General features: G+C 45.9%; 1 protein-coding gene across 3 annotated transcripts in view; it reads right to left on the bottom strand.

Moving 5' to 3' along the window:
• The window catches only part of LOC144492778 (coiled-coil domain-containing protein 102A-like), a 309,064-nt gene that overhangs the window by 43,963 nt on the left and 241,329 nt on the right, over positions 1–23,772 (bottom strand). For all 3 annotated transcript variants that reach the window (XR_013497635.1, XM_078211197.1, XM_078211198.1), the window contains one exon: positions 4,441–4,544. Coding sequence is in view for 2 of the 3 variants with exons in the window: in XM_078211197.1 (XP_078067323.1) it covers positions 4,441–4,544 (104 nt within the window). In the remaining variant the exon portion in view is untranslated. The remainder of the gene's footprint in view (positions 1–4,440; positions 4,545–23,772) is intronic.

The following is a 23,772-nucleotide window of genomic DNA, read 5'->3' as shown; positions in this document are numbered from 1 at the left end:
AGGACCTGGGTGGCTGTACTGCGGGCGTGCGGTGGACTGAAAGGATTGAGGATGTGGACTTTAAGAAAGAGGTTGTGCTGGAATCTTTGAATGGCATCAAGATAGTTAAGTCGCTGGGTCCGGATGGGATGTACCCCAGGTTACTGTGGAAGGCGAGGGAGGAGATTGCAGAGCCTCTGGCGATGATCTTTGCGTCGTCGATGGAGACGGGAGAGGTGCCGGAGGATTGGAGGATTGCGGATGTGGTTCCTATTTTCAAGAAGGGGAATAGGGATAGCCCAGGAAATTACCGACCGGTGAGTCTAACCTCAGTGGTTGGTAAATTGATGGAGAAGACCCTGAGGGACAAGATTTATGAGCATTAAGAGAGGTTTATTATGCTCAAGAATACTCAGCATGGCTTTGTCAAGGGCAGATCGTGCCTTACGAGCCTGGTGGAGTTCTTCAAAAATGTGACTAAACACATTGACGAAGGGAAGGCGGTAGATGTGGTTTATATGGATTTTAGATGGGTCTTTTTCTAAATGGAGGTCGGTCACCAGTGGTGTGCCCCAGGAATCTGTTCTGGGACCCTTGCTGTTTGTCATTTTCATAAATAACCTGGATGAGGAAGTGGAGGGATGGGTTGGTAAGTTTGCCGACGACACAAAGGTTGGTGGGGTTGTGGATAGTCTGGAGGGATGTCAGAAGTTACAGAGAGATGTACGACTGGGCGGAGAAGTGGCAGATGGACTTCAACCCAGATAAATGCGTCGTGGTCCATTTTGGTAGGACAAATGGGATGAAGGAGTACAATATAAAGGGAAAGACTCTTAGTACGGTAGAGGATCAGAGGGACCTTGGGGTCCGGGTCCATAGGACTCTAAAATCGGCACCGCAGGTGGAGGAGGTGGTTAAGAAGGCGTATGGTGTGCTGGCCTTTATCAATCGAGGGATTGAGTTCAGGAGTCCGTGGATAATGATGCAGCTATATAAGACCCTCGTCAGACCCCACTTGGAGTACTGTGCTCAGTTCTGGTCGTCTCATTACAGGAAGGATGTGGAAAAGATTGAAAGGGTGCAGAGGAGATTTACAAGGATGTTGCCTGGATTGAGTGGCATGCCTTATGAGGATAGGCTGAGGGAGCTCGGTCTTTTCTCCTTGGAGAGACGAAGGATGAGAGGAGACCTAATAGAGGTATATAAGATGTTGAGAGGCATAGATTGGGTGGACTGTCAGAGGCTTTTTCCCAGGGTGGAAATGTCTGTTACGAGAGGACACAGGTTTAAGGTGCTGGGGGGCAGGTACAAGGGAGATGTTAGGGGGAAGTTTTTCACAGAGGGTGGTGGGCGAGTGGAATCGGTTGCCGTCAGTGGTGGTGGAGGCGAACTCAATAGGGTCTTTTAAGAGACTCCTGGATGAGTACATGGAGCTTAATAGGATGGAGGGTTATAGGCAGGTCTAGAAGGTAGGGATGTGTTCGGCACAACTTGTGGGCCGAAGGGCCTATTTGTGCTGTAGTTTTTCTATGTTTCTATATGTTGAGAGATTGCAGATAGTTGTAAGAATATTAGTGGGAGATTTTAATTTCCCCAATGTTGACTGGGCCACGCAGAGTGCAAAGGACCTGGACAAGGTGCAATTTGTTAAATGTATCCAAGAAAATTTTCTAAATCAATATATAGAGGGCTCTACTCGGGTGGGTGCAATACTGGACCTCCTGTTAGGAAACGAGGTAGGGCAGGTGACTGAAGTGTCAGTTGGGGAGCACTTTCAATTTTAAAATAGTTCTGGAAAAAGATAGGACAGGTCCACAGGTTACGGTCATAAACTTCAGCAAGGCCAATTTTGGGAGCATTGGGCAGGATCTAGTTGAGGTTGATTGGGTCAGTCTGTTTGAAGGGAAAGGAACGACTGGCAAATGGGAGGCTTTTAAAGGTGTGGCATCAAGAGTCCAGGGTAGTATGTTCCTGTAAGGGTGAAAGAAGAGGCTGGCAGTTTAGGGATCCCTGGCTGACGAGGGATGTTGAGGCTCTGGTCAGGAAAAAGAAGGAAGCATACATTGAGTTCAGGCAATCAGGAACAAGTAAATCCCTCGATGACTATAAAAAGTGCAAGAGAACATTTAAGAGGGAAATCTGGAGGGCAAAAAAAGGGTATGGGTATGGATCTGGTAGGTAAGGTTAAAGAAAATCCCAAGAGTTTCTATCGTTATATTACGAGTAAAAGGGTGGCAAGGGAAGGAATAGATTCCCTTAAAGATCAGCATGGCCATCTGTGTGTGGAGCCACACGAGATGGGTGAGATTTTTAATGAACATTTGTCGTTGATTAATAAAGGGGTCGGGGTTATGGGGAAAAGGCAGGATAATGGGGATGAGAAAAACATCAGCCATGATTGAATGGCGGAGCAGACTCAATGGGCCAAGTGGCCTAATTCTGCTCCTATGTCTTATGGTCCTCGGTGTTTACTGAGGAGAAAATCATGAATGCTAAAAAAATAATGAAAACAAGCAGTGATGTCTTGGGCCACATGCATATTACGAGGGAGGAGATATTTGGAGCCTTAAAGCGCTTTAAGGTGGATAAATCCCCTGGGCCTGATCAAGTGGGCAGCATGGTGGTTAGCATTGCTGTCTCACAGCACTAGGGACCTAGGTTCAATTCCGGCCTTGGGTCACTGTCTGTCTGGAGTTTGCATGTTCTCCCCAGTGTCTGTGGGGTTGCCTCCAGGTGCTCCGGTTTCCTCCCACAGTCCAAAGATGTGCGGGTTAGGTTGATTGGCCATGCAAAATTGTCCCTGAGTGTCAGGGGATTAGCAAGGTAAATATGTGGGGTTACAGGAATAGGGCCTGGGTGGGATTGTGGTCGGTGCAGATTTGATGGGCCGAATGGCCTCCTTCTGCACTGTCAGGATTCCATGATTCTAAGTGCATCCTTGGATCTTGTGGGAGGCTAGGGAAGAAATTGCAGAGGCTCTTGCAGAGATATTTGCTTCATCTCTTTCCACTGGCGAAGTTCGGGACTGGACGGTGGCTAATATTGTTCCATTGTCGAAGAATAGTAGCAAAGACAAGCCAGGGAATTACAGGCTGGTGAGCCTGACATCAGTGGTGGGTAAGTTAGGGCGGCACGGTAGCACAGTAGTTAGCATTGCTGCCTCACAGCACCAGAGACCCGTGGTCAATTCCGGCCTTGGGTCACTGTCTGTGTGGAGTTTGCACATTCTCCCCGTGTCTGCGTGGGTTTCCTCTGGGTGCTCCGGTTTCCTCCCACAGTCCAAAGATGTGTCGGTTAGGTTATTTGACCATGCTAAATTGCCCCTTAGTGTCACTGGGTAAATACATGGCATTATGAGAATAGGGCCTGATTGGGACTGTTGTCTGTGCAGGTTAGATGGGCCGAATGGCATCCTTCTGCACTGTAGAGATTCTATGATTCTAAGTTACTGGAGGGATTCTGAGGGACAGAATCGACCAACGTTTGGACAGTCAAGGTCCGATTAGGGATAGTCAGCACAGCTTTGTGTGGGGGAAGTCATATCTGATTAATCTTTTCGAGCTTTTAGAAGAGGTAGCCAAGAGGATGGATGAGGGTAGGGAAGTAGATGTTGTCTATATGGACTTTAGCAAGGCTTTTGACAAGGTCCTGCACAGCAGGTTAGTCTGAAAGGTTAGGTTGCGTGGGATCCAAAGAGAGTTAGAAAATTGGATTCAAAATCAGTTCTATTGTAGGAAGCAGAGGGTGATTATGTACAAGTCATTGGTGAGGCAGTACTTGGAGTATTGTGTACAGTTTTGGTCACCCTGTTATAGGAAAAACATTGATAAACTGGAAAGAGTGCAAAGAAGATTTACAAGGATGTTTGTTGCCAGGACTAGTGGGCCTGAGTTGTAGGGAGAAGTTGACCAAGCTAGGACTTTATTCCTTGGAACGTAGGAGAATGAGGGTGACTTTATTGAGGAGTATAAAATTATGAGGGGAAGAAATAGAATGAACACACAGTCTTTTTTCCCCAGGGATGGGGAATTGAAAACGAGAGGGCATAGGTTTAAGGTGAGAGGGAAGAGATTTAAAAGGGACTTGAGGGATAGCTTCTTCATGCAGAGGGTGGTGCATGTATGGAATGAGCTGCCAGAGAAAGTGGTTGAGGCAGGCACAATAGCAACATTTTAAAAGCATTTGGATAAGTACATAGATGGGAAAGGATTAGAGAGATATGGGCCAAAAGTGGTCAATTGGGACTAGCTGTGAGGACACCATGATCGGCATGGACCTGTTGAGCTGAAGGGCTTGTTTCCATGCTGTATTGCTTCATGACTCTATGAATGTATTTCTGACTTCAGGACAGATTATAAACTCCAGCAGTAACAGTGTCTTGGCAGTTATGACTGTTTAACACCTGCGCTCACGATAAAAAGACAGCTACCATCACAGTGCGAGTCTGTGTGCTCCACATACCTGGTCTGTAGGTGCTCCAGCTGTACTTGCAGGTTTTCTGACTGCTCCGTCTGCTCATCCAATGATCTCTGCAACCGTCTGGCATGGTTGTGAGCTTCATCCAGCTGGAAAGCAGAAAGAGCCGGAGTCTTTAGCAGGATTCTCGCAACCTGAACATATTTTCACATCACTGGGCACAAAGAGCAGGAACCTCAGATTAGGGATGCCGAACTAAATACAATGTACAAGGACAGAGGTCCAATGCTCAAAAAAACTGAAAACAGACAAGAGAATCAGGCCAGACACTCAGTAATTGTTCTGAAAATGCCAGGACTTTCCGGTTTCAAAATTTGGTTTACTTCCTAAAATATGCTGAGCCATCGCATATCACAGAATCACTTTGCAAAGAAGGCAATTTACGCCATAATAACGTTTCTAACCCTTTGATTTATTCAAATTAGTCCAAAACCCTCCATTCTGTTCCCACATCTTGAATTTGTTTCATTTTTGAAGTATTCATCTGACTTTGCATATTTCTGTGTCACATTTAATGAAAATCAAAGCACATAACTTCACACTCCAGTTGCTCAGGATTACAAATTCACTCAATGTATGAAGAACTTCACTAACGGTAAGAGTACCCCCCAACTTTCGTTTTGGAAGCAATGATGATGGTAACCATATTATCAAATTGGTGGAACTGTGTGACAATAATCTACAACAGTGCGTGTATTAGACACAGCAAAAATGTGAGAATAATATATTATGTGGAGATGCCGGCGTTGGACTGGGGTAAGCACAGTAACAAGTCTCACAACACCAGATTGAAGTCCAACAGGTTTATTTGGCAGCACTAGCTTTCGGACTCTCAAGGTCCTTCATCAGGTGAGTCAGGACTTGTGTTCATAAATAGGGCATATAAAGACACAAACTCAATTTACAAGATAATGGTTGGAATGTGAGTCTTTGTGGGTAATCAAGTCTTAAAGGTACAGACAATGTGAGTGGAGAGAGGGTTAAGCACAGGTTAAAGAGATGTGTATTGTCTCCAGCCAGGACAGTTAGTGAGATTTTGCAAGCCCAGGCAATTTGTGGGGGTTACAGATAGTGTGACATGAACCCAAGATCCACACACATGAGCCACCCACATGTGTGCGGAAGTTGGCTATCAGTTTCTGCTCAGCGATTCTGCGTTGTCGTGTGTCGTGAAGGCCGCCTTGGAGAACGCTTACCCCAGTGGCTGTGCCCCTTAAAAATAAGTACTCCTGTTTAAGTACTGTTGCGGGGAGCAGCCTACCTGGGGGAACTTTGCGTCAGTCTTCACAGTAGAAGACATGAGTAATATCCCAACAATTCAGGAAAGTCAGGGGGCAGAGTTGAATATGGTTGCCATCACAAAGGAGAAAGTGCTAGAGAAACTAAAAGGTCTGAAAATTGATAAATCTCCGGGCCCAGATGGGCTACATCCTAGAGTTCTAAAGGAGATAGCTGAAGAAATAGTGGAGGCGTTAGTTATGATCTTTCAAAAGTCACTGGAGTCAGGGAAAGTCCCAGAGGATTGGAAAATCGCTGTTGTAACCCCACTGTTCAAGAAGGGAACAAGAAAAAAGATGGAAAATTATAGGCCAATTAGCCTAACCTCAGTTGTTGGCAAAATTCTAGAATCCATCGTTAAGGATGAGATTTCTAAATTCTTGGAAGTGCAGGGTCGGATTAAGACAAGTCAGCATGGATTTAGTAAGGGGAGGTCGTGCCTGACAAACCTGTTAGAGTTCTTTGAAGAGATAACAAATAGGTTAGACCAAGGAGAGCCAATGGATGTTATCTATCTTGACTTCCAAAAGGCCTTTGACAAGGTGCCTCACGGGAGACTGCTGAGTAAAATAAGGGCCCATGGTATTCGAGGCAAGGTACTAACATGGATTGACGATTGGCTGTCAGACAGAAGGCAGAGAGTTGGGATAAAAGGTTCTTTCTCAGAATGGCAACCGGTGACAAGTGGTGTCCCGCAGGGTTCAGTGTTGGGGCCACAGCTGTTCTCTTTATATATTAACGATCTAGATGACGGGACTGGGAGCATTCTGGCCAAGTTTGCCGATGATACAAAGATAGGTGGAGGGGCAGGTAGTATTGAGGAGGTGGGGAGGCTGCAGAAAGATTTAGACAGTTTAGGAGAGTGGTCCAAGAAGTGGCTGATGAAATTCAACGTGGGCAAGTGCGAGGTCGTACACTTTGGAAAAAAGAATAGAGGCATGGACTATTTTCTAAACGGTGACAAAATTCATAATGCTAAAGTGCAAAGGGACTTGGGAGTCCTAGTCCAGGATTCTCTAAAGGTAAACTTGCAGGTTGAGTCCGTAATTAAGAAAGCAAATGTAATGTTGTCATTTATCTCAAGAGGCTTGGAATACAAAAGCAGGGATGTACTTCTGAGGCTTTATAAAGCACTGGTTAGGCCCCATTTGGAGTACTGTGAGCAATTTTGGGCCCCACACCTCAGGAAGGACATACTGGCACTGGAGCGGGTCCAGCGGAGATTCACACGGATGATCCCAGGAATGGTAGGCCTGACATACGATGAACGTCTGAGGATCGTGGGATTATATTCATTGGAGTTTAGGAGGTTGAGGGGAGATCTGATAGAAACTTACAAGATAATGAACGGCTTAGATAGGATGGACGTAGGGAAGTTGTTTCCATTAACAGGGGAGACTAGGACGCGGGGGCACAGCCTTAGAATAAAAGGGAGTCACTTTAGAACAGAGATGAGGAGAAATTTCTTCAGCCAGAGAGTGGTGGGTCTGTGGAATTCATTGCCACAGAGGGCTGTGGAGGCCGAGACGTTGAGCGTCTTCAAGACAGAAATTGATAAATTCTTGATTTCTCGAGGAATTAAGGGCTATGGGGAGAGAGCGGGTAAATGGAGTTGAAATCAACCATGATTGAATGGTGGAGTGGACTCGATGGGCCGAATGGCCTTACTTCCGCTCCTATGTCTTATGGTCTTATGGTCTTATGGAAGCAACAGTGGCCGTGCCTCCGGCGCAGAGTCCGGCCCGGCAGCTCAGAAAGGTAGGGAAAGGGAGGATGAGCAAACTGACCACAGCACCAAGGTACAGGGAGCCATCCAAGTGGGGGGAGAAACAAAAAATGTAGTAGAAATTGGGGATAGTACACTTTTGGATGCTGTTGGGGGGGGGGGGGGGGTAGAGGGGGGGGACTTAGCAGGGGTAAGCCATTGTGTACAGGTCACTGGCTCAGAGTCTGTCCTTGTGGCTCAGAAGGGAAGGGGGGAGAGGAGTAGAGGATTAGTCATTGGGGACTCCATTGTTAAAGGGACGGATAGGAGATTCTGCGGGAACGAGAGAGACTCGCGGTTGGTGTGTTGCCTCCCAGGAGCCAGAGTCCATGATGTCTCGGATCGTGTTTTTGAAGTCCTTAAGGGGGAGGGGGACCAGCCCCAAGTTGTGGTTCACATAGGCACTCAAGACATAGGTAGGAAAAGGGATGGGGATGTAAGGCAGAAATTCAGGGAGTTAGGGTGGAAGCTTAGGGCTAGAACAAACAGAGTTGTTATCTCTGGTTTGTTACCCGTGCCACGTGATAGTGAGGAGAGGAATAGGGAGAGAGAACAGTTGAACACGTGGTTACAGGGATGGTGCAGGAGGGAGGGATTCAGATACCTGGACAATTGGGGCTCTTTCTGGGGTAGGTGGGATCTCTACAAACAGGATGGTCTGCACTTGAACCAGAGGGGTACCAATATCTTGGGGGGGAAATTTGCTAATGCTCTTCGGGAGGGTTTAAACTAATTCAGCAGGGGGGTGGGTACCTGAATTGTAGCTCCGGTTTACAGGAGGTTGAGAGTAGTGAGGTCATGGATGAGGTTTCAGAGTCGCAGGAGTGTACTGGCAGGCAGGCAGGCGGTTTGAAGTGTGTATACTTCAACGCCAGGAGCATCCGGAATAAGGTGGGTGAGCTTGCAGCATGGGTTGGTACCTGGGATTTCAATGTTGTGGCCATCTCGGAGACATGGATAGAGCAGGGAGAGGAATGGTTGTTGCAGGTTCCGGGGTTTAGATGCTTCAGTAAGTGCAGGAAAGGTGGTAAAAGAGGGGGAGGTGTGGCATTGTTAGTCAAGGACAGTATTACGGTGGCAGAAAGGACATTCGATGAGGACTCGTCGGCTGAGGTTAGAAACAGGAAAGGAGAGGTCACCCTGTTGGAAGTTTTTTATAGACCTCCGAAAACTTCCAGAGATGTAGAGGAAAAGATTGCAAAGATGATTCTGGATGCGAGCGAAAGTAACAGGGTAGTTGTACTGGGGGACTTTAACTTTACAAATATTGACTGGAAAAGCTATAGTTCGAGTACTTTAGAGGGGTTGGTTTTTGTCCAATGTGTGCAGGAAGGCTTCCTGACACAGTATGTAGATAGACCAACAAGAGGCGAGGCCACATTGGATTTGGTACTGGGTAATGAACCAGGCCAGGTGTTAGATTTGGAGGTAAGTGAGCACTTTGGTGACAGTGACCACAATTCGATTACGTTTACCTTAGCAATGGAAAGGGATAGGTATATACCAAAGGGCAAGAGTTACAGCTGGGGGAAAGGAAATTATGATGCGATTAGGCAAGATTTAGCTGGCATAGGTTGGGGAAGGAAACTGCAGGGGATGGACACAATTGTAATGTGGAACCTGTTCAAGGAACAGCTACGACGCGTCCTTGATAAATATTTACCTGTCAGGCAGGGAGGAAGCAGACGTGTGGGGGAACCGTGGTTTACTAAGGAGGTTGAATCTCTTGTGAAGAGGAAGAAGGAGACTTATGTTAAGATGAGATGTGAAGGCTTAGTTAGGGCGCTTGAGAGTTACAAGTTAGCCAGGAAGGACCTAAAGAAAGAGTTAAGAAGAGCCAGGAGGGGACATGAGAAGTCTTTGGCAGGTAGGATCAAGGAAAACCCTAAAGCTTTCTATAGATATGTCAGGAGTAAAAGAATGACTGGGGTAAGATTAGGGCCAGTCAAGGACAGGAGTGGGAAGTTGTGCGTGGAGTCTGAAGAGATAGGAGAGGCACTAAATGAATATTTTTCGTCGGTATTCACACTGGAGAGGGACAGTGTTGTCGAGGGGAGTACTGAGATGCAGGCTGTTGGACTGGATAGGATTGATGTTCATAAGGAGGAGGTGTTAGCAATTCTGGAAAGGGTAAAAATAGATAAGTCCCCTGGGCCGGATGGGATTTACCCAAGGGTTCTCTGGGAGGCTAGGGAGGAAATTGCAGAGCTTTGATATTTGTGTCGTCATTGTCAACAGGAACAGTGCCAGAAGACTGGAGGATAGCAAATGTTGTCCCCTTTTTCAAGAAGGGGAGTAGGAGCAATCTTGGTAATTATAGACCGGTGAGCCTTACTTCTGTTGTGGGCAAAGTATTGGAAAGGATTATAAGAGATAGGATTTATAATCACCTAGAAAGGAATAATTTGATTAGGGATAGTCAGCACGGTTTTGTGAAGGGTAGGTCGTGCCTCACAAACCTTATTGAGTTCTTTGAGAAGGTGACCAAAGAGGTGGATGAGGGTAAAGCGGTTGATGTGGTGTATATGGATTTCAGCAAAGCGTTTGATAAGGTTCCCCATGGTAAGCTTTTGCAGAAAATACGGACACATGGGATTGAGGGTGATTTAGTGGTTTGGATCAGGAATTGGCTAGCTGTAAGAAAACAAAGGGTGGTGATTGATGGGAAATATTCATCCTGGAGTTCAGTTACTAGTGGTGTGCCGCAGGGATCTGTTTTGGGGCCACTGCTGTTTGTCATTTTTATAAATGACTTACTTGAGGGCGTCTAAGGATGGATTAGTAAATTTGCGGATGACACTAAAGTCGGTGGAGTTGTAGACAGTGCGGAGGGAAGTGGCAGGTTACAGAGGGACATAGATAAGCTGCAGAGCTGGGCTGAGAGGTGGCAAATGGAGTTTAATGCGGAAAAGTGTGAGATGATTCACTTTGGAAGGAGTAACAGGAATACAGAGTACTGGGCTAATGTAAGATACTTGGTAGTGTGGCTGAACAGAGGGATCTGGGTGTTCATGTGCATAGATCCCTGAAAGTTGGCACCCAGGTTGATAAGGTTGTTAAGAAGGCGTACGGTGTGTTAGCTTTTATTGGTAGAGGGATTGAGTTTCGGAGCCAGGAGGTCATGCTGCAACTGTACAAAACTCTGGTGCGGCCGCATTTGGAGTACAAAGAACAAAGAACAATACAGCACAGGAACAGGCCCTTCGGCCCTCCAAGCCCGCGCTGCTCCCTGGTCCAAACTAGACCATTCTTTTGTATCCCTCCATTCCCACTCCATTCATATGGCTGTCTAGATAAGTCTTAAACGTTCCCAGTGTGTCCGCCTCCACCACCTTGCCTGGCAGCGCATTCCAGGCCCCCACCACCCTCTGTAAAATATGTCCGTCTGATATCTGTGTTAAACCTCCCCCCCTTCACCGTGTCTGTTGCGATCCTCCTCATCCGAGCAGATCCTGTGTATACGGAGGGCTTGTCCGTAGGGGATGGCTTCTTTAACGCGTTTAGGGTGGAAGCTGGAGAAGTGGAGCATCATGAGGTCATCCGTGGCTTGCGGTACAGTGAAGTGCTGAGGTGACCGTCCTTGATGGAGATGCGTGTGTCCACAGTGGACCACAATGTCTTCACCTTCAAAAAACCAGTTCTCCATCCGGACACACTGAACAGCCATGGGGACCAAATTCGCACCTCAATATGCCAACATCTTCATGCACAGGTTCGAACAAGACCTCTTCACCGCACAGAACCTTCAACCGATGCTATACACTAGAAACATCGATGACATTTTCTTCCTTTGGACTCATGGTGAACAATCATTGAAACAACTGTATGATGACATCAACAAGTTCCATCCCACCATCAGACTCATAGAATCATAGAAACCCTCCAGTGCAGGAGGCGGCCATTCGGCCCATCGAGTCTGCACCGACCACAATCCCACCCAGGCCCTACCCCCACATATTTTACCCGCTAATCCCTCTAACCTACGCATCCCAGGACTCTAAGGGGCAATTTTTTTTTTAACCTGGCCAATCAACCCAACCCGCACATCTTTGGACTGTGGGAGGAAACCGGAGCACCCGGAGGAAACCCACGCAGACACGAGGAGAATGTGCAAACTCTACACAGACAGTGACCCGAGCCGGGAATCGAACCCGGGACCCTGGAGCTATGAAGCAGCAGTGCTAACCACTGTGCTACCGTGCCGCCCATGGACTACTCTCCAGAATTGGTTGCATTCTTGGACACACGCATCTCCATCAAGGACGGTCACCTCAGCACCTCACTGTACCGCAAGCCCACAGATAACCTCACGATGCTCCACTTCTCCAGCTTCCACCCTAAACACGTTAAAGAAGCCGTCCCCTACGGACAAGCCCTCCGTATACACAGGATCTGCTCAGATGAGCAGGATCGCAACAGACACCTCCAGACGCTGAAAGACACCCTCATAAGAACAGGATATGGCGCTCGACTCATCGATCGACAGTTCCGACGCGCCACAGGAAAAAACCGCACCGACCTCCTCAGAAGACAACACGGGACACGGCGGACAGAGTACCCTTCGTCATCCAGTACTTCCCCGGAGCGGAAAAACTACGACATCTTCTCCGGAGCCTTCAACATGTCATTGATGAAGACGAACATCTCGCCAAGGCCATCCCCACACCCCCACTTCTTGCCTTCAAACAACCACACAACCTCAAACAGACCATTGTCCGCAGCAAACTACCCAGCCTTCAGGGGAATAGTGACCACGACTCCACAACGCTGCCACAGCAACCTCTGCAAGACGTGCCGGATCATCGACATGGATGCCATCATCTCACCAGGTACATGGTACTTACAATTGCAACCCGGCCAACGTTGTCGACCTGATACGCTGCAGGAAAGGATGTCCCGAAGCATGGTACATTGGGGAGACCATGCAGACGCTACAACAACGGATGAATGAACACTGCTCGACAATCACCAAGCAAGAGTGTTCTCTTCCTGTTGGGGAACACTTCAGCAGTCACAGGCATTCGGCCTCTGATCTTCGGGTAAGCGTTCTCCAAGGCGGCCTTCACGACACACGACAACGCAGAGTCGCTGAGCAGAAACTGATAGCCAAGTTCTGCACACATGAGGACGGCCTGAACCGGGATCTTGGGTTCATGTCACACTATCTGTAACCCCCACAACTTGCCTAGGCTTGCAAAATCTCACTAACTGTCCTGGCTGGAGACAATACACATCTCTTTAACCTGTGCTTAACCCGCTCTCCACTCACATTGTCTGTACCTTTAAGACTTGATTACCCACAAAGACTCGCATTCCAACCATTATTTTGTAAATTGAGTTTGTGTCTTTATATGCCCTGTTTGTGAACAGAACTCCCACTCACCTGATGAAGGGGCAGCGCTCCGAATGCGAGTGGCTTGTGCTACCAAATAAACCTGTTGGACTTTAACCTGGTGTTGTGAGACTTCTTACCATGTTTACATAAGAACATAAGAAATAGGAGCAGGGGTAGGCCATCTAGCCCCTCGAGCCTGCCCCGCCATTCACTAAGATCATGGCTGATCTGAAGTGGATCCGTTCCACTTACCCGCCTGATCCCAAAACCCCTAATTCCCTTACCGATCAGGAATCCATCTATCCGTGATTTAAACATATTCAACGAGGTAGCCTCCACCACTTCAGTGGGCAGAGAATTCCAGAGATTCACCACCCTCTGAGAGAAGAAGTTCCTCCTCAACTCTGTCCTAAACTGACCCCCCCTTTATTTTGAGGCTGTGCCCTCTAGTTCTAGCTTCCTTTCTAAGTGGAAAGAATCTCTCCACCTCTACCCTATCCAGCCCCTTCATTATCTTATAGGTCTCTATAAGATCCCCCCTCAGCCTTCTAAATTCCCACGAGTACAAACTCAATCTGCTCAGTCTCTCCTCATAATCAACACCCCTCATCTCTGGTATCAACCTGGTGAACCTTCTCTGCACTCCCTCCAAGGCCAATATATCCTTCCGCAAATAAGGAGATCCAATATTGCACACAGTATTCCAGCTGCGGCCTCACCAATGCCCTGTATAGATGCAGCAAGACATCTCTGCTTTTATATTCTATCCCCCTTGCGATATAGGCCAACATCCCATTTGCCGCCTTGATCACCTGTTGCACCTGCAGACTGGGTTTTTGCGTCTCATGCACGAGGACCCCCAGGTCCCTCTGCACAGCAGCATGTTGTAATTTCTTTCCATTCAAATAATAAACCAATTTGCTATTATTTCTTCCAAAGTGAATAACCTCGCATTTGTTAATGTTATACTCCATCTGCCAGATCCTCGCCCACTCACTCAGCCTGTCCAAATCTCTCTGCAGACCTTCTACACCCTCCACACGATTCACTTTTCCACTTATCTTTGTGTCGTCTGCAAACTTTGTTACCCTACACTCAGTCCCCTCCTCCAGATCATCTATATAAATGGTAAATAGTTGAGGCCTCAGTACCGATCCCTGTGGCACGCCACTAGTTACCATCTGCCAACCAGAAAAGCACCCATTTATTCCTACTCTCTGCTTCCTGTCAGATAGCCAATCCCCAATGTACGCTGACACCCTACCCCCAACTCCGTGTGACCCAATCTTCTTCAGCAACCTTTTGTGAGACACCTTATCAAACGCCTTTTGGAAATCCAAAAACACCGCATCCACCGGTTCCCCTCCGTCAACCGCACTGGTCACACCTTCATAAAAATCCATCAAGTTCGTCAAGCACGACTTTCCCCTCATAAATCCATGCTACCCCAGGCCAATGCCGGCATCTCCACATCAAGGATAATATATAACAGTGCATGTATTAGGCACGCACTGTGAGAATAATAAGAGTATTTCTGTGTCACAGTTACAGAAAATGATGCGCAAAACTTTACACTCCAGTTGCTCAGGATTACAAATTCACCCGATTTATGAAACATAGAAAAACTACAGCACAAAACAGGCCCTTCGGCCCAAAAGTTGTGCCGAACATATCCCTACCTTTTAGGCCTACCTATAACCCTCCATCCTATTAGGTCCCATGTACTCATCCAGGAGTCTCTTAAAATACCCTATTGAGTTTGCCTCCACCACCACTGACGGCAGCCGATTCCACTTGCCCACCACCCTCTGTGTGAAAAACTTCCCCCTAACATTTCCCCTGGGTACCTAGCCCCCAGCACCTTAAACCTGTGTCCTCTCGTAGCAGCCATTTCCACCCTGGGAAAAAGCCTCTGAGAGTCCACCCGATCTATGCCTCTCAACATCTTATACACCTCTATTAGGTCTCCTCTCATCCTACGTCTCTCCAAAGAGAAAAGACCGAGCTCCCTCAGCCTATCCACATAAGGCATGCCACTCAATCCAGGCAACATCCTTGTAAATCTCCTCTGCACCCTTTGAATCTTTTCCACATCCTTCCTGTAATGAGGCGACCAGAACTGAGCACAGTACTCCAAGTGGGGTCTGACGAGGGTCTTATATAGCTGCATCATTATCCCCGGACTCCTAAACTCAATCCCTCGATTGATAAAGGCCAGCACACCATACGCCTTCTTAACCACCTCCTCCACCTGCGGGGCCGATTTTAGAGTCCTATGGACCCGGACCCCAAGGTCCTTCTGATCCACCACAGTACTAAGAGTCCTTCCCTTTATATTGTACTCCTTCATCCATTTGACCTGCCAAAATGGACCACTACGCATTTATCTGGGTTGAAGTCCATCTGCAACTTCTTCGCCCAGTCTTGCATCCTATCTATGTCCCTCTGTAACTTCTGAACCTCCAAACTATCCACAACCCCACCAACCTTCGTGTCGTCGGCAAACTTACCAACCCATCCCTCCGCTTCCTCATCCAGGTCATTTATGAAAATGACAAACAGCAAGGGTCCCAGAACACATCCCTGGGGCACACCACTGGTGACCGACCTCCATTTAGAAAAAGACCCATCTATACCCAGTCTCTGCCTCCTTTGGGCAAGCCAGTTCTGGATCCACAGGGCAGCAGCACCTTGGATCCCATGCCCGCTCACTTTTTCGAGAAGCCTTGCATGGGGGACCTTATCGAACGCCTTGCTAAAATCCATATAAACCACATCTACCGCCATCCCTTCATCAATGTTCGGATGAGACGTGAGCACTCGGGTAGTGCACTAGAAAGCTTTAGATTGGCTAAGAGGGAGTTGAAGAGCGAGCTTAGAAGGGCTAAAAGAGGACATGAGAAGACTTTGGCGGATAGGGTTAAAGAGAATCCTAAGGCGTTCTATAGGTATGTCAAGAACAGAAGGTTGGTTAGGGCAAGTTTAGGGCCAGTTATAGATGGCAGAGGGAAGTTATGTGTGGAACCGGAGGAGATTGGTGAAGCATTGAACCAATATTTCTCTTCGGTGTTCACGCAAGGGGACATGAATATAGCTGAGGAGGACACTGGGTTGCAAGGGAGTAGAATAGACAGTATTACAGTTGATAAGGAGGATGTGCAGGATATTCTGGAGGGTCTGAAAATAGATAAATCCCCTGGTCCGGATGGGATTTATCCAAGGATTCTCTGGGAGGCAAGAGAAGTGATTGCAGAGCCTCTGGCTCTGATCTTCAGGTCGTCGTTGGCCTCTGGTATAGTACCAGAAGATTGGAGGTTAGCGAATGTTGTCCCATTGTTTAAGAAGGGGAACAGAGACTTCCCCGGGAATTATAGACCGGTGAGTCTCACTTCTGTTGTCGGCAAGATGTTGGAAAAAATTATAAGGGATAGGATTTATAGTTATTTGGAGAGTAATGAATTGATAGGTGATAGTCAGCATGGTTTTGTGGCAGGTAGGTCGTGCCTTACTAACCTTATTGAGTTTTTTGAGAAAGTGACCAAGGAGGTGGATGGGGGCAAGGCAGTGGACGTGGTATATATGGATTTTAGTAAGGCGTTTGATAAGGTTCACCATGGTAGGCTTCTGCAGAAAATACAGATGTATGGGATTGGGGGTGATCTAGGAAATTGGATCAGGAATTGGCTAGCGGATAGGAAACAGAGGGTGGTGGTTGATAGTAAATATTCATCATGGAGTGCGGTTACAAGTGGTGTACCTCAGGGATCTGTTTTGGGGCCACTGCTGTTTGTAATATTTATTAATGATCTGGATGAGGGTATAGTTGGGTGGATTAGCAAATTTGCTGATGACACCAAAGTCGGTGGTGTGGTAGACAGTGAGGAAGGGTGTCGTAGTTTGCAGGAAGACTTAGACAGGTTGCAAAGTTGGGCCGAGAGGTGGCGGATGGAGTTTAATGCGGAGAAGTGTGAGGTAATTCACTTTGGTAGGAATAACAGATGTGTTGAGTATAGGGCTAACGGGAGGACTTTGAATAGTGTGGAGGAGCAGAGGGATCTAGGTGTATGTGTGCATAGATCCCTGAAAGTTGGGAATCAAGTAGATAAGGTTGTTAAGAAGGCATATGGTGTCTTGGCGTTTATTGGTAGGGGGATTGAATTTAGGAGTCATAGCGTTATGTTGCAACTGTACACAACTCTGGTGCGGCCGCACTTGGAGTACTGTGTGCAGTTCTGGTCCCCACATTACAGGAAGGATGTGGAGGCTTTGGAGAGGGTGCAGAGGAGGTTTACCAGGATGTTGCCTGGTATGGAGGGGAGATCCTATGAGGAGAGGCTGAGGGATTTGGGATTGTTTTCGCTGGAAAGGCGGCGGCTAAGAGGGGATCTTATTGAAACATATAAGATGATTAGAGGTTTAGATAGGGTGGATAGTGATAGCCTTTTTCCTCTGATGGAGAAATCCAGCACGAGGGGGCATGGCTTTAAATTGAGGGGGGGTAGTTATAGAACCGATGTCAGGGGTAGGTTCTTTACCCAGAGGGTGGTGAGGGATTGGAATGCCCTGCCAGCATCAGTAGTAAATGCGCCTAGTTTGGGGGCGTTTAAGAGATCCGTAGATAGGTTCATGGACGAAAAGAAATTGGTTTAGGTTGGAGGGTCACAGTTTTTTTTTTTAACTGGTCGGTGCAACATCGTGGGCCGAAGGGCCTGTTCTGCGCTGTAATGTTCTATGTTCTATGTTCTAATGTGTTTAGTCACATTTTCGAAGAACTCCACCAGACTCACGAACTTATGAAGAACTTCATAAGCAGTAAGAGTACCGTCCAATTTTTATTTTGGAAGTAATGATGATGGTAACCATATTATCAAATAGGTGGAACTGTGTGAGAATAATATATAACAGCGAGTGCATTACACACAGGAACAATGTGAGAAAATTACATAACTGTGTGCATTAGACACAGGAAGAATGTGAGAATAATATATAAAAGTGAGTGTACTGGACACAGGAACAATGTGAGAATAATATATAACAGTGCCTGTATTAGACACAGCAATAAGCAAGAATAATATATAACAGTGCCTGTATTAGACACAGGAACAATGTGAGAATAATATATAACAGTGCCTGTATTCGACACAGTAACAATGTGAGAATAATATATGATCTGGAGATGCCGGCGTTGGACTGGGGTAAACACAGTAAGAAGTTTAACAACACCAGGTTAAAGTCCAACAGGTTTATTTGGTAGCAAAAGCCACACAAGCTTTCGAAGCTCTAAGCCCCTTCTTCAGGTGAGTGGGAATTCTGTTCACAAACAGAGCTTATAAAGACACAGACTCAATTTACATGAATAATGGTTGGAATGCGAATACTTACAACTAATCAAGTCTTTAAGAAACAAAACAATGGGAGTGGAGAGAGCATCAAGACAGGCTAAAAAGATGTGTATTGTCTCCAGACAAGACAGCCAGTGAAACTCTGCAGGTCCACGCAACTGTGGGAGTTACAAATAGTGTGACATGAACCCAATATCCCGGTTGAGGCCGTCCGCGTGTGTGCGGAACTTGGCTATCAGTTTCTGCTCAGCGACTCTGCGCTGTCGTGTGTCACGGGCATTCGGCCTCTGATCTTCGGGTAAGAGTTCTCCAAGGCGGCCTTCGCGACACACGACAGCGCAGAGTCGCTGAGCAGAAACTGATAGCCAAGTTCCGCACACACGAGGACGGCCTCAACCGGGATATTGGGTTCATGTCACACTATTTGTAACTCCCACAGTTGCGTGGACCTGCAGAGTTTCACTGGCTGTCTTGTCTGGAGACAATACACATCTTTTTAGCCTGTCTTGATGCTCTCTCCACTCTCATTGTTTTGTTTCTTAAAGACTTGATTAGTTGTAAGTATTCGCATTCCAACCATTATTCATGTAAATTGAGTCTGTGTCTTTATAAGCTCTGTTTGTGAACAGAATTCCCACTCACCTGAAGAAGGGGCTTAGAGCTTCGAAAGCTTGTGTGGCTTTTGCTACCAAATAAACCTGTTGGACTTTAACCTGGTGTTGTTAAACTTCTTACAGAATAATATATAACAGTGCCTGTATTCGACACAGCAATAAGCGAGAATAATATATAACAGTGCCTGTTTTAGACACAGGAACAATGTGAGAATAGTATATAACAGTGCGTGTATTAGACAGGAACAATGTGGAAGTAATATACAACAGTGCATGTATTAGACACAGGACAATGTGAGGGTAATAAAAAGCAGCGAGTGCATTCAACACAGGAACAATGTGAGAATAATGTATTGGACAAGCATGTATTGGACAAGTTGGGCCGAAGGGCCTGTTTCCATGCTGTAAACCTCTATGACTCATTGGACACAGCAATGATGTGAGAATAAGATATAACAGTGCATGTATTAGACATAGTAACAACGTGAGAATCACAGAATACTACAGTGTAGAAGGGGCCCTTTGGCCCATCAAGTCTACACCAATGAATGAAATGCCCTGACCTGCCCACCTAATCCTACAAGGCCCATAGCCTTGAATGTTATGATGTGCCAAGTACTCATCCAGGTACTTTTTAAAGGATGTGAGGTATACCGCCTTCATCACCCTCCCAGGCAGTTCATTCCAGACCGTCACCACCCTCTGAGTAAAAAGGTTTTTCCTTAAATCTCCCCAAACCTCCCATCCCTCACTTGTGTCCCCCCGTAACTGACCCTTCAACTAAGGGGAACAGCTGCTCCCTGTCCACCTTGCTCATGCCCCTCATAATCTTGAACACCTCAATCAGGTCACCCCTGACTCTTTGCTCTAACGAAAACAACCCAAGCCTATCCAGCTTCTCTTCATAACTTAAATGTTCCATCCTAGGCAGCATCCAGCAACCAGGTAAATCTCCTCTGCAGCCCCTCCAGTGCATTCACGTTCTTCTTATAATGTGGCGAGTGAAAACTACACATAGTCCTCCAGCCTCTCCAAATTCTCTACAACTCCATCATGACCTCTCTGCTTTTGTAATCTATACCCCGATTGATAAAGGCGAGTGTGCCATATGCCTTTTTCACCCTATTAACCTGCCTTACCGTCTTCAGAGATCTATGGACAAATACGCCAAGGTCCCTTTGTTCTTCGGAACTTCCCAGTGTCAGACCTTTCATAGTAAACTTCCTTGTCAAATTATAATGTTGCATAATAGATAACAGTTAGTATATTAGACACAGGAACAATGTGAGAATAATATATAATTGAGTGTGTACTAGCCACAGGAACAATGAGGGAATAATATATAACAGTGCGTGTGTTAGACACGATGTGGAATTGCCGGCATTGGACTGGGGTAGGCACAGTAAGTAGTCTCACAACACCGGGTTTAAGTCCAACAGGTTTATTTGGTAACACAAGCTTTTGGAGCGTTGCCCCTTCATCAAGCGAGTGAAGAATTCGGTTCACAAACAGGGCATATACAGACACAAACTCAATTACAAGATAATGGTTGGCTGAATGTCGGGGAGCACTTCAGCAGTCAAGGGCATTCGGCCTCTGATCTTCGGGTAAGCATTCCCCAAGGCGGCCTTCACAACACACGACAACGTAGAATCGCTGAGCAGAAACTGATAGCCAAGTTCTGCACACATGAGGATGGCCTCAACCGGGATCTTGGGTTCATATCACACTATCTGTAACCCCTCATGACTAGCCTTGGGTTGCAAAATATCATTAACTGTCCTGGCTGGAGACAATTCACACCTATTTAACCTGTGCTTAACCCTCTCTCCACTCACATTGTCTGCACCTGTAAAGACTTGATTACCTGTTGGACTCGTATTCCAACCATTATCTTGTAATTGGGTTTGTGTCTATATATGCCCTGTTTGTGAACCGAACTCTTCACTCACCTGATGAAGGGGCAACGCTCCGAAAGCTCATGCTACCAAATAAACCTGTGGAATTTAACTTGGTGTTGTGAGACTAGTTACTGTGTTAGACACAGCAACAATGTGAGTGAATTATAGAACAGTGTTTCTGTGTCACAATTAAAGAAAATCGAAGCACATGACTTCACACTCCAGTTGCTCAGGATTTCAAATTCACCCAATGTATGAAGAAGTTCACAAGCAGTAAGAGTACCCTCCAACTTTCATTTTGGAAGTAATAATGATGGTAACCATATTATCAAATTGGTGGAACCTTGTGAAAATAATTTCTCACAGAGAGTGCCTTCGACACAGAACAATGTGAGAATAATATATAATAGTGCATGTATTAGACACAGGAACAAAGTTAGAATAATATATAACAGTGCGTGTATTAGACACAGGAACAATGTGAGAATAAGATATAACAATGAGTGTACTGGACACAGCAACAATGTGAGAATAATATATAACAGTGCGTGTATTAGACACAGGAACATTGTGGGAATAATGTATAAGTGCATGTATTAGACACAGGAACAATGTTAGAATAATATATAACAGTGCGTGTATTAGACACAAGAACAATGTTAGAATAATATATAACAGTGCGTGTATTAGACACAGGAACATTGTGGGAATAATGTATAAGTGTATGTATTAGACACAGGAACAATGTTAGAATAATGTATAACAGTGCGTGTATTAGACACAGGAACATTGTGGGAATAATGTATAAGTGTATGTATTAGACACAGGAACAATGTTAGAATAATGTATAACAGTGCGTGTATTAGACACAGGAACATTGTGGGAATAATGTATAACAGTGTGTGTTCCTGTGTCTAATACACACACTGTTATACATTATTCTAACATTGTTCCTGTGTCTAATACACACACTGTTAGACATTATTCTAACATTGTTCTTGTGTCTAATACACACACTGTTATACATTATTCTAACATTGTTCCTGTGTCTAATACAATGTTAGAATAATGTATAACAGTGTGTGTATTAGACACAAGAACAATGTTAGAATAATGTATAACAGTGTGTGTATTAGACACAGGAACAATGTTAGAATAATGTATAACAGTGTGTGTATTAGACACAAGAACAATGTTAGAATAATGTCTAACAGTGTGTGTATTAGACACAGGAACATTGTGGGAATAGTGTATAGCAGTGAGTGCACTGGACATAGGAACAATGTGAGAGTAATATATCACAGTGGGTGTATTAGACACAGGAACAATGTAATATATGACTGAGTTTACTGAACTAAAAGCTTTGTAGTTGTGACATTAAACATAGGCAGTTGTGAAATTGACCTGGAAAGGAAGTGATTGCACCAGAGTTCGTTTAGAGGACATTGATCAGGATGTTGACCATGTTGTTGCATTTCAGCTATGAAGAGAGATCTGTTAGGCTAGGATTGTTCTCCTTAGAGCACAGAAGGCTAAGGGGGAATCCGGTAGAGGTCTACAAAATTATGAAAGACGTCATTCCTCTTGGTAAATGGGTCAAAAACCAAGGGGCATAGATTTAAGTTCTGGAGATGAGTTTCAAAGTGTATTTGAGAAAAATCCTTTTCTCCCCGCAGGGTGGAAATCTGGAACTCACTGCCTGAAAGAGTGGTTGAGACAGGAAACCTTACAGTAAGGAAACATTTGGGCAATTGAAACGCCAGAGCAAAGCTGCGAACCGAGTGCTGGAAAATGGGCCAATGCAGACATGAAGGGCCTCTTTCTGTGCCATAAATCTCCATGTTCTGATTTCACTGAAACTGGAAAGCTACATTAGGAAATCACTGCCCCAGAAACTGTTGTAAAACCCAGTGTTGTGCTGCACACAAGCTGATGCCCTCAGTGCTCCTGCTGTTTGACACTGATTGCTGAGCCCATGGTTATTTAAGAAGTGTTGTAGAGATAAACCAGGGAACTACAGACCAATGAGTCTCACATCAGTGATAGGGAAACTATTGGAGAAATTTCTGAAGGAGAGCATCTATCTCCACTTGGAGAGGCAAAGCTTGATCAGGGATAGTCAGCATGGCTTTGTCAGAGGGAGGTCATGCCTAACAAAGTTGAGTGAATTTTTTGAGGAGGTGACCAGATGTGTAGATGAGGGTAGTCCAATCCATGTAGTTTATATGGATTTCAGCAAAGCCTTTGACAAGTCCCACACGGGAGACTTGTAAAGAAGATAAATTCACATGGATACAGAGTAATTTGATAAAGTGGATTCAAAATTGGCTCAATTGTAGGAGACAGAGGATGATGACAGAAAACTGCTTTAATGACTGGAAGCCACTGTCCAGTCAGGTGGTTAACAGTGAGATAGAGTCTTGGGCTACAAGAAGACATAGACGGAATGGTCAAATGGGCAGATGGAATTTAACCCTGAAAAGTGTGGGCTGATACACTTTGGAAGGAGTAATCTGACAAGGAAATACTCAATGAATGGTAGGACACTAGGAAGTTCTTTGGGACAAAGGGACCTTGGTGTGTTTGTCCACAGATCTCTGAAGATGGAAGGGCATGTTAGTAGGGTGGTGAAAAAGGGACTTGCCTTTATCAATCGAGGCATAGTTTACAAAAGCAGGGAAGTCATGTTGAAGTTGCATAGAACTCCGTTGAGGCCACAGCTGGAGAAATGTGTACAGTTCTGGTTGCACATTATCGGAAGGATGTGATTGCACTGGAGGGGGTGCAGAGGAGATTCACCAGGATGGTTCCTGGAATGGAACACTTAAGTTATGAAGAGTGGTTGGGTCGGCTTGGATTTTTTTCATTAGAGTAGAGAAGACTGAGGGGCGACCTGATCGAGATGTACAAGATTATGAGAGACACGGACAGAGTGGATAAGATGCAGCTGTTCCCCTTAGTTGAAGGGTCAGTCATGAAGGGGAATAGATTCAAGCTGAAGGGCAAAAGATTTAGGAGGGGTGTGAGGAAAAGCCTTTTTACCCAGAGGGTGGTGACAGTCTGAAGTGCGTTGCCTGGAGGG

The sequence above is a fragment of the Mustelus asterias genome, chromosome 4 (genome assembly GCF_964213995.1).
Source record: "Mustelus asterias chromosome 4, sMusAst1.hap1.1, whole genome shotgun sequence".
Taxonomy (NCBI): Eukaryota; Metazoa; Chordata; class Chondrichthyes; order Carcharhiniformes; family Triakidae; genus Mustelus; species Mustelus asterias.
Note: the sequence above shows the minus strand (reverse complement) of the source record. Positions and strands in the feature narration are given on the sequence as shown.